Genomic DNA, 12,220 nt, shown 5'->3' on the forward strand with positions numbered 1-12,220 from the left:
AAAAGATCGTTCAAGGGTTCACAAAAAAAGACCACCCTAGGTATAATATATATATAATATGTCCTATGAGGCAATACAAATATGCGTTCCTTAATAAAAATGTAAGGTAAAGTTCATTCATTCCAAAATGATAGCTTAAACAGATGCATTTGTGCAGTTCTTGTTTCATTTGACTTCAGTGCTGATATCATAGACTATAGAAACAAAACTATTACTATACTGTGCTATAGTATTTAGTATATAAGGCTCTAAATTGGGCAAGGGGCGTTCCCCCGCAAAAGTTGCAATTTTGGGACACCTGCCTTACCGGCAAAACACCTGCACTACCCTTTACATTATGCATAGGTGTGGTTTGGGCGTTACAATGATAAAACCAATTACCGTGCCAGATGCCATTACCTTTAAGAGAAGATGCGCAAGCCATTATCCCCAATCCAATCTTACGCACTCCTTTATCCCTGTCTGCAGCGTTGCCAGGTCTGCTACATAAGCCACATTGGGCTTGTTTTTCTGAAGTTGCTTGTAAATAATGGTAGAACGGTTGTGAGCTTGTAGATCGTCTATTTTCAAATAGCCAACATATATAAATATGCAACATTTTTAATGGCCAACATATATAGGTTTGAATTGCTCATGTGGCCTATTATAGTCGCTTCTTTTGGGTTTGTTTTCATAGACGTGGTTGCTTATTTCTCTCCCAAATTCTGGCAACACAGCTCCAGCCGCATGTGGGGATTTTACATGGAAACATACACCTGACTTTTGGTTTCTAAGCTCTAGCCTTTGATTGCCTTTCAATAAAACCACATTTGATAGACATACGTATCATCTACATGTTACTGATTAGAGAGAATTTTATATTTTTGTAATCAGTTCATTATTTCCTGCGTAATCGATGAATAAAACTGACGTGTGTAATTTAGAGAGCATTGCATTGCATTGTGCGAGATTTATTGAGAATTAGTAGAGAGAGAGGGATCCTTTGAATGTTGTGCCACGCTGTGCGCCCTGGCCGTCTCCAGATATCCATGCCCACGGCCACACCTCCAGCCGCAAATAGTGGATTCGGCATAATGAATAGCGGGTATAGCGGGCGCAAAATAGAGTTTAGGGACAATGCCAGCTCCCTTATCCCTAATTCACGGCTAGTGGGCCGCGGGTGCGGCTTTAGCAGTGCCAAAAATAGAGCCCAGAGTCTATTTTTCTGTGTTCCAACAGTTCCCATCATACCTTTCATTGGCAAGCAAGGTCCCTACTCCAGATCCCTAACCACTTTTTACACGTCACTCACAGTGCAAAGCATTGCGAGTTTGTCGATTTTTGCTGTTATTGAAAATTTGTGAAATGATTAATTAGGGCTCAATTTAAACTTTTTATTAGGCATTTGCAGAGTGATAAGAGTGATAACATGAATACAGTTGTGCCTTGACATTTTTATTTTTGGTGTGCCTTGGGCTCAAAAAATGTGAAAAGTATATATTATGTCATACTGGATAGTGGTAGCACAGAGTGTGTTTCAAGCATTAATTTGCATGTTCCTCTGTCACTCAGTGGTATGCAGCAAATGTGTGTCATCATGTCAACCCTCACTCCTGTGTGTGTGTGTGTGTGTGTGTGTGTGTGTGTGTGTGTGTGTGTGTGTGTGTGTGTGTGTGTGTGTGTGTGTGTGTGTGTGTGTGTGTGTGTGTGTGTGTGTGTGAAGAAGTATAAATATCCAGGGAGTTACTTCACTGGTCTACTGGCAGCGTGCTCAAGAAATTTAGGGCTGATCGGTCCGATGATTTGCAACATTAGCCCTGGACGGACAGACACACAGACAGACAGACAGACAGAACCTCTTCTAGACTGTTCGGCCCCTAAGGTGCCATGCGGTAAAATTAGAGCAAGTGGATCATTCCTGCACTTGGCCTTAATGTAGTGTATTTTACACACACACACACACAAACACACGCGCACACACACACACGCACACACACACACACACACACACACACACACACACACACACACACACACACACACACACACACACACACACACACACACACACACACACACACACACACACACACACACACACACACACACACACAACACACACAAGCATTTGCTTAGGGGAAGAGTGTGCAGAGGTCAAGAGTGTCACAACAACTGAAGCTTTGTTTGCAAGATGATAGTGACACAGTTTGGCAGTGTTCAGCCTAGTATGTTCTCTAGTCTGCAGAGCATCACGACATAGACAATGTTCTCTAGCCTGTAGAGCAGTGGTTCTCAACCGGTGGGTCGGGAACCCCAGGGGGGGTCGCCACATGATTTTTTTTTGGGGGGGGGAGGGTCCCCAGATGACAGTAAAGAGTAAAGTGACAATTTACTAAAAAGTCAGGCAAGTGTTCAGGTCTCCTCCAGGTCAGGTAGGTTATTGTTGGCCAGCAATGTTGATGGAATATGAAGAATCATCTTGATCACATCACTATAGAGATAATGTGTACCGATTTGCGTGATGTTTGGACAAAATCTGAAGGAGTAATATAAAAAAAAATGTTTTGCAAAAATCGGCCTCCTGGTGGCGCTATAAAAGGGCAATATTAAAAGGGTGGCATTTGTTCCTCAACGTAGTGTGCAAAGTTTCACTGCAATCGGACGCTGTGTTCATGATTTCAGGCATTTTGTTCAAAACGGGCCACTCCTACAAACTTAAGATGTCAATATTAGCCAATCAGGATGGAATATGAAAAGATGAAAAAATCTAACAGATCTGTCTTGATCACATGACTATAGAGATCATGTGTACCGATTTGCGTGAAATTTTGATAAAATCTTAAGGAGTAATATCAAACAATGTATTGTACATAAGTAGGCCTCATGGTGGCGCTATAAAAGGCAAATGTGAAAAATGCAGGGCAAAGGTTTTACCTTGGCCTCTAAGGAGTGAGCATACACAGTTTGGTTTAATGACTATAGAAATACTGTGTACTGATATGCGTGATGTTTGGACAAAATCTGTAGGATTAATATATATATTTTTAAATGGCCTCCTGGTGGCGCTATAACAGGCCGATCTGAAAAATTTGGGGCAGAGGTTCTGCTCTGGCATCCAGACAGTGCGTGCACAGTTTTTCTGCGATCAGCCCAACGGTGCCATTGATTAGCTGGTCACAGACAGACACACACACAGACACATGCACGCACCCCGAGGCGTTGTGAGCTTCTGATCGGCACAATATTTTTCACAATATTTATCTGTGGAACCGAGTCAAACTAAATGTAATGCCTCAACTCCTACAATTCCAAGTTTAATTGTTTGACTATTATCATAGTCAATAGAAACTACATTAACGTTACAATCCATATGTTCTGTGTGTTTTAGCCTTACTCTGTGTACTTCCTACAATTTCTGACAGCAAAACAGCTTCATTTATATTTTCTGAAGTCAACATTGCTAATTTTGCCAAACTCAATGAACAAGAACAATGCCACAGCCACCCAAGGGTAGTGGCTAAAAACCAGGATTAAGGCTTGTAGATTTCATATTCACGGATTGTACCCCAGTGACATCTCTGGGGTACACTTTTGAGCACATACAACTTCAGCTGTATTTTGTCACACAGCAAAATGCAGAGTTGTATTGTATGGCTGCAAGTGGAACATTAACCCTTCAATAGAGTGGCTAATTTGTGTTTTGTTGGATGACCAATTTGCTCGACGAAAATAATGGATGTTCAACTGATGGAAATTGTGATGAAAATAAAATAACAATGCAGTTATTTTTTGTCAAATAGCACAGCGTGCGATTATATTATAAATTAGGCTTCATCCTGCTGGTTTCTGTCCTAGCCTCATGATTGCAATATGTAGTGATATCTCTTCACTCCATCCCTCCATCCTTCCCTCTCCTTCCCTGCTCCTCTCCTCCTTTTCCTCTTCCTCTCCATAATTGCCTCTCCTCTTTGTCCTTGTGTGTGTCTCCTTCCTCCTCTCCATTGTTCTCTCCTCTGCTTAAATTGTCTCTCACCACCTTCTGTCTCTGTCTCTCCTGTTTCACTCCATCCTCTCCTCTCTTCTCCCCTTCACCCTTCACCCTTCCCCTCCCCTTCCCCCTTCCCCTCATCTCCTCCATCACGTTGCAGGAGTCTGAAGCGTTTCATATTTCTCTGTGTGGATAAATATATCCAGTCCTCTGCTGAGGCTATTTTTAGCCGGGCCTCAGCGCGGCCGTCAGTCAAGAACCCACATCCCCTTCGCGTGGTGGGGAGAGAGGATGGGAGGGTTGGAGCTGGGGGGGGGGGGGCTTGAGGATACGGTGACCCAGATGACAATGAGCAAGCACTCTGCCCCACAGACCACCCAGCCTATATATGTTATACTGTATTAGAATCCACCGATCAAATTATTTCAGTATAAGATTCAAATACTGAGGCCCCAACATACCTTATGAATGCCTAAGGATACAGTGAGCATCTTCTCCTTTATTAAACTTCAGACTTCATGCAAGGGCAGAGAGCAAAAATAGTTTTCTCTCTCTGTCGCACACATACACACAACAATGATGTTGTTGCTTTTATTCGTCAGAGGAAATTCAGGGACACACATTTGCTGGGAAATAAGGAGTGTCAGCTAGGACCATAGTTTGTGCTGTCTGCCGCCCGCATGCTTGTACCGGGTCAATCGGCGTATAGCGAGGCACACACACTCACCCATTGTTATTTTTGTCACTTTAGTTGGTGGAGGCTCACCCAGACACCTCCAAAATCATACAAACCCGCTTTATATACCGGTATGTTATGCTTGTCACTTACTGTAGGTATGCATCCCTCAAGCTGGAAGAATATTTAGTTTTTTGGTGTATTTTATTTTAACTTACACTCTAACCTCAAGGCCAATGAGCTGATCATCCAAAGAAATGTTTATACTAGGGTTAGGGTTATTCACTCGCCCCCCCCCACCCCCCAGCCCCTATAAGGAAATCTAGCATGATTTTAGTAGATAGTAGATATCTACTTAGAAATTCTTGGTTGAGTTAACCAGGATAATTTATGTTGTACAACAAAACCTGAAACTGTAATAGCCTTATGTTTAACGTACACCTTACATTATGCATACATTTAAAAATGAATTGCTATCTCAGCTTTAATAGAGACATATTATGTTATCATATACTGTAACTAGGGCCTGATTGCTTTCTCAACATAATGTTTGGATTCAAATAGCAGCCCTCTTCCTTAGAGTGTGTGTGTTTACGTACAGTTCCAGTTTACTACATATATCTTGGACCTGGGTTCATTTCTTGCCCTAGTCCTGTCTGTGTGATGGATCGATGTGTTTCTGTAAACCAGGTCATGGGCGCTCGCTCCCATGACCTGGTTGGCCAGTTGCTTATTCTGAGGTGCAGCAGCAGGCTAAAATACTTCCATCAACCATTCTAGCCATTGCACAGCTCCACTAGTCATAAACACACACATACACTCTACATGTGCAGTACATACTGTACACAGTACACACATCCTGTGCTGGCTGGGATCTCTCTCTCTCTCTCTCTCTCTCTCTCTCTCTCTCTAGAGCGACTGCACTAGCCCTCTGCATAACAATGTATCATGCATGGAATAATTATGCATAATACATCATAATTTACACCTGTAATGGTTTACAGTTATAATGTATTACTTATTACTTATAAGATACAGTAAGGGTGTAAAATTGTTATTATTGTAGTTATTAAAATGATTTATTTTGGTTTCATTTATTTTATTTGACATGCACAAGCACCAAATGCATTGCAATGTCGGTAGCCAAATGCTAATTGAAACTAATCAGTCTCTCTCTCTGTGTGTGTTTCAGGCTATGATGTGTTCAGCTCCTTGCATAAGGAGGTGGGGGAGGAGGCGCGATGGGAAAGACGTCATCTCCTGCAAGACATCAGCTACGATAATGAATCAGAGCCAGAGGTCGTCAAGTCTAGAAACTGCACCGAACCAGGTGAGTGCATATGTGTAATGCTTAATTCCTACTTTGACGCATGACTGTGTCGCTCGATGAAATCACACACTGTACCTCTGGTAAGGGCAGCTGAATTCATATAGAAGGCTGCTGACATGACTGCTGACATTGGAAGCGCGCACACACACATACACACACACACACACGCCCACATACACACCCGGACGGATGGACAGGAGCAAAAACATAATCTCCGGCCTCGGGCCGTCCCGCCTGGCGTAGCCGATGAGAAAGCAAAGAGAGAGAGAACAGGAGGGAGGCTAACCCTGAGATGAAACACAAGCAGAGAACAGAGATGTCTCCCAGGTAGGAGATGTTGTTGTGCTGCTGGCTGGCCAAGAACGCGTCTCTGTATTGGAACAACTTATGTTTTCTTTCTCTGCGGGCGTGTGTGTGTGTGTGTGTGTGTGTGTGTGTGTGTGTGTGTGTGTGTGTGTGTGTGTGTGTGTGTGTGTGTGTGTGTGTGTGTGTGTGTGTGTGTGTGTGTGTGTGTGTGTGTGTGTGTGTGTGTGTGTGTGTGTGCTTGTGCGTGCCTGTGCGTGTGTCTTCCCTGTGGTGCCGGCTCTGTGTGTGTGTGTGTGTGTATTTTCCATAAGAGATCCTGGGGATTTACAAGGCTGACGTCCTGCCAAGCCATCCTCTTGATCTCACTGTAAACACACCACCCACCGATCACACACAAACGCATACCGCACAAATACAGTAGTACACATGTACATGTGCTTGTGCATGTACATGTACAAACATACACACATGCACATGCAACACATATAAACACAATGACATGCAAACATTCTTGCATGTACATTGTACTGTACCGTGACATTGTAGGATAGCATGATTACAGCCACAAGGCTCCCACTTCTCTGCAACTTCAAGCTGGTCAGATGAAACCAGGAATGACTGCCTATGAAGCCCAACTTATATGTTGTAGCGCATTGGTTCTGAAAGTGGGGTCCGGAGACCACCAGGGGTCCTTGAGGGAGTTCCAGGGGCTCCCCAGCTAAATGATAGTTAGTTATGAACCAAATTGACCCTTATGTGTCTTTAACTCGGGGAGTGTACAAATGGAACCAAATGAACCCATTTGGTTAAATTTTTACACTCTCAGAGTTAAATTGACATTGATATTACAATATAAATTGGGGTCCCAGAGATAGAAATGCCATTAAATGGGGGTCCGTAGCCTAATGCAAGTCAAACTGGGGATCCTTGAAATTAAAATGGTTGAAAATCACTGCTAGATCTTCTCTTATGGGGGTCCTTGGTGTATCTTTTCAAATGGGGGTCTGCAGGCTAATAAGTGTCAATTTGGGGGTCCTTGACATGAAAAAGTTTGAGAACCACTGTTTTAACACGTGGGTGTCTCGCACCAAAACTAGCCTATGCACAAGCTCAATATTCGACCACCCCCCCCGCCACCTCCTTATTTCTCCCTCGCCTTCTTTGTATCTTTCTCTGCGTCTTTCTGCTATCGTTCTTTGGAGATTTGAGATGATCCAGGGCACCAACTAAAATACATTATTGGAGGCAAGACGTCTTATAGCAGCAGCAGTGTATTCAAATCTACTCACTTACATCATCAGTCTTAATGAATACCATGCTCAATTGAATTGTGTGTGTGTGTGTGTGTGTGTGTGTGTGTGTGTGTGTGTGTGTGTGTGTGTGTGTGTGTGTGTGTGTGTGTGTGTGTGTGTGTGTGTGTGTGTGTGTGTGTGTGTGTGTGTGTGTGTGTGTGTGTGTGTGTGTGTGTGTGTGCGTGCGTGCGTGTTTATGTGTGTTCCTCTACATAAGGTTATATTTAGACTGCATAGTGTTGGCTGTTTATGTTTAATCAGCCATTATCTCAGGATCACTAATTACTTTAATAGGCTTGTTCCTGCCTTCCCTCCATTTATTTCATCACTTCTCGCTTGCTCTCTATCACTTTTTGCCTCTCTCTCTCTGTCTCTGTCTGTCTATCACTCTCACTTAAATTAATAAAACCTTTATCTACATGCATGTTTCAATTCCTGGTTTGAGACCAGCCTTCAATCATTCTCAGAATCTATGTACGACAAAGTGTCAATCAATAATTCACCTTTTTGACCATTGACCGCCAATTGGGCCATATGTCAGATAAATGAGTCAGAGATGTAATATATTGTCGCTGTATACGCTAATTTACTTTGTTGTATGACTGTGTAGTGAAAATAGTTGGCTATTTTCACTACAAAGTCATGCAACAAAGTAGCTTATTATATGGGTTTTATAACTATTTAACTAATGAAAAGTACTGTATTAGCAAGAGCTTGTGACTAAATATCTATCCATTGGAACACACAATCTTTTTTCCATTTCCTTAAAAGTAAGGGTTTTAGACATACAGGGTTTCTGCCCAGCAGTAACGATATGAAGTATCATGGCTTTGTGTTGTGATTTGACCATGTTACAGTTTGTGTGACTTCATCTTGTGACATTTCTAGGTATATAGCAGTGGTTCTCAAAGTATATATAACTTTGAGAATATATATTTTATACTTTATATAGTATAAAATATGGTTAAAGTGGTTCAAATGATTGTGACGCTATATTAACAAATTTAGCTGGGAACCCCCTGGTAACCCCCTAAGGACCCCTTGGGGCCCCCTTACCCCAGTTTAAGAACCACCGGTATACAATACTTTGCGGCTCAACTAACAACGGAAAATCTCATTTCAGTCCGAGAAAGCAAATCATAGAGAGAAAAAAAAAAGATGCACGCCTTTCTCTCAGTCACCCCATTACCATCTGGTTAATTCTCATCCCTCAAGCTCTTTAACTCTCTCTCTCTCTCTCTCTCTCTCTCTCTCTCTCTCTCTCTCTCTCTCTCTCTCTTTCTCTCTCTATTCTTTCCCTCTGTTTTCCTGTTGTCATCAGTTTATCCCCCCCCCCTCTTCCTCTCTCTCTAACTCTTGCTGTCTGTTATTTCAAGTACATTTTTATTGCAACCGTTATCTGATCATTTTAACATCACAGCCCAGCAAGCACAGTCATGACCCGGACCAATCAGTGACGTCTCGATTGGGGCTAGATCAAGTCAAACCAAGACAAGTCAGATCTGGCCCAGAATATCACCTGATTTCAACCAAAATTAATCCTGACCACAAAAACGTCACTTCCAGGACGTCATCTAAACACATTTCTCATCACCCAAAATTGCTGTCCAAATATCCATATGATGTCCCGGTGATGACGTCCTGTAAATGACGTAAAGATCATCCCCATATGGGCTGTGATCTGGCCTAGTCCTGAACGTCACCGGGGTGATGACCGGGCGTCATCATAACGTCATCATGACGTCATTGTGCTTGCTGGGAGAGCTTTGCATCATGCGGGCTACTGGGGGAGAAACTAATTTCTAAAGAAATTCTTAGCCGACTGATAATCATAGGAACTTGTTGACTTACCAATTTTTGTTATCAACAAAGCCGTAAAATTGTGACTGCTCTACAGTAATCGATTTATAAATCACATCACATAAAACCTCTTTACATAAAATATGCTCATGGTAAATTATTTAAGGTAGGGTCAGGAAAATCTGGCAGATTGATAACGATTGTCTTCAAGCAGCATGCAAGATAATTTGTTCAAAGTAAATCAAAATGTATGTACAGTACAGTAATCAGAATTTATTATAAACACCCCCTATAGCTCTGTGCCTTTTCATAATCACAAGCAATCCCAAAACAATTATTGTCATCAGGTTGGTTAGTTGTAATTGCATATTTCCTCTGGACAGCAGCACCAGAGAGAGAGAGAGAGAGAGAGAGAGAGAGAGAGAGAGAGAGAGAGAGAGAGAGAGAGAGAGAGAGAGAGAGAGAGAGAGAGAGAGAGAGAGAGAATAGACTTCACACTTATGATTATGAACATATTATTTTTAGAATTTATGGAACGCACTCTTTTCTGCCGAAAGAAGCTTTTATTTTATACTCTTGTTGAGATTTTGCACCCATATGATTTGATCAGCAAGGCTAAATTATATTAACATTTTAATCTCTATAAATGTCAGGCATTTATAGAGAACGTATGTATTATAAACTCTTGTCTGAAAATATAATCAAGAATCAGAGTACCTAGTGACTTTTCCCACTCTGTTTTTTATTTTTGTGGTAGTAGTGTGTATCATACAGTTGGGGTACACAATGTGAAAGAAGATGAGAAAGATGGTTGGGAAGATGAGAATAAATGGCTCCCTGGCAGGCCATACTACTTCTGAAGCTCGTGGAATGATACAAAAGTGCACATAAGTGTCAGCATAAGTTAGATAAGTTAAATAAGTTCCATATTAGAAGTAGCAAACGAGTACAAAAGTAACATGTTACAGTATTATCTTCCTTTTAGCAGTAAGGAGTAATATAAAGCATTAGTAATACGATTTCAGTATTACACCTACAAAAGTAGCATGCTACAAAAGTAGCATGTTAAATTAATATCTTACTTAAAGGTAGGGTAAGTGATATTTTTGGGTTAAAACAAAAAGTATTTTTTAAAAAGGTTTAAGCACTATATTCTGATAGTAATCATTGCTAGAGAGTGTTTGTTCAGTAACAAGAGTCTCCCCGTCTCTCCAGCTCTTTAATAAACAGAAAATACATTTTCTGGTAGGTGTCAAAATCTCAGCCAATCAGGAGAAAGTACCCATTTTTAAGCTTTATTTTTATAGTGTTCCAGTTCTAATTTTGCCTGCTCATTTCTTAGTGTCATCACTTCCAATTTCACTTGTTTATTCTATATCCTGATTGAGTTCTCTATCCTGATTGGATAAAATTGGAAACGAAACTGAAACTGAAACGAAAATGCATTTTCTGTTTTATAAAGAGCTGGAGAGACATGGAGACTCCTTATATGGACAGGACACTCTATAGTAACGAGCACTATCAGAACATAGACCCATTTTGCAATTATTTGAATAATTGCAAATCACTTACCCTACCTTTAAGTAACAGAGTAATATAAGATTACGTTACTAAAAGATTTCAGTAATATAGCTACAGTATGTCAAGTAATTCTTTACAATCCGCATTACCACCTGCAACTTCAATAAAACCACATTAGCTCATACCGTCATTACAGAGTTGAAGTTGATTCTGTCTGCTTACTTGAAATTCCCCCTTACTAGTACAGAGATAACTTGTTGCCAGATCCTGCTTGCAAAAATGTCTCTGAAGATTTGAAACCACTGCCCATGATATGTTAAAAATTCCTGTTGGTTGTCGTCTTAGTATTTCCTCAATAGCATGGTCATAATGTATCAGAACCAAGATGTACAGTAGGTACAGTAGAGGGAGACTGTTATGGAAAAATATAAACTTCACATCATTATAAAGGAAATAATTCCACAGAGAGTAGAGTGGATGAACCAGCATATATTTATTATACTATACGAGAGCTCTCGGAGACTGCCTACATGCAGCCTCCCGATTGCTCAGTTGTGTGTCTCCTTTATACACAAGAAGAGAACACAAATAGCTGGAGGTGTGGTTAGTGGACAGAGTCATACATGGCTCTATTTAGAAATAGTTACTCTGACAGGATACCAACAGGTGAGAACACGGTTTGTCTACTACTGCAAACTTTGTAAATAGACCTACAAACAGCAGAGTGTGCAAATGTCCTTTCTTTAGAAGGCTCATAGAGGTTATAGCCATAATCATACAGGCAATAGTGTAGTTTTCATATAATTTCCATTATAATTCCTCCCTTTGATTCAAATAGAATCATAGACCAAGAGATATGAAATACTAGACTGTAATGAGATATTACTACAATTATTTACTCTCTAGACCTCAACTGTGGGCCTCTGAATTCCAACCAGTATTTTCCAGAAGCCTAATAGTTCTATGTACATCCTAAAAAGGAGAAATACATTCATGGCATTTAATGTCCACTAACACAACCACTCCTTACAAAGAAATATGGAAACATACAAGACACTTCTGATCGCTGGTAGGGGCGAAAACCCTTTTCTGTCTGCATTCTTTGGGAAAATTCCACCTACGATCCTCTGTATTGTTTTTCCGAGCGACCACTTGTAAGCCAGCAATCAGGTGTGTTTTTGTTTTTGTTTCTTCACATGAGCTCAAATGTCAATGAGTCTCTCTTCTCTCCTCTTGGCTACAGTTCCTCGTGGCTACAGTTCTAAGTTGTATGGCATGTGTCTTTTTGTCTTTGTTTGGGCACCGACAACTGCACTTGCTTGGCCTCC

At 41.1% G+C, this 12,220-nt stretch overlaps 1 protein-coding gene across 2 annotated transcripts in view; it reads left to right on the forward strand.

The window, feature by feature from the left end:
* slc24a3 (solute carrier family 24 member 3) overlaps positions 1-12,220 on the forward strand; it is a 104,108-nt gene that overhangs the window by 26,365 nt on the left and 65,523 nt on the right. For both annotated transcript variants that reach the window (XR_013934489.1, XM_080450468.1), the window contains exon 2: positions 5,836-5,973. Coding sequence is in view for 1 of the 2 variants with exons in the window: in XM_080450468.1 (XP_080306594.1) it covers positions 5,836-5,973 (138 nt within the window). In the remaining variant the exon portion in view is untranslated. The remainder of the gene's footprint in view (positions 1-5,835; positions 5,974-12,220) is intronic.

The sequence above is a fragment of the Gymnoscopelus braueri genome (assembly GCF_963280865.1).
Source record: "Gymnoscopelus braueri genome assembly, chromosome: 14".
Lineage (NCBI taxonomy): Eukaryota > Metazoa > Chordata > Actinopteri > Myctophiformes > Myctophidae > Gymnoscopelus > Gymnoscopelus braueri.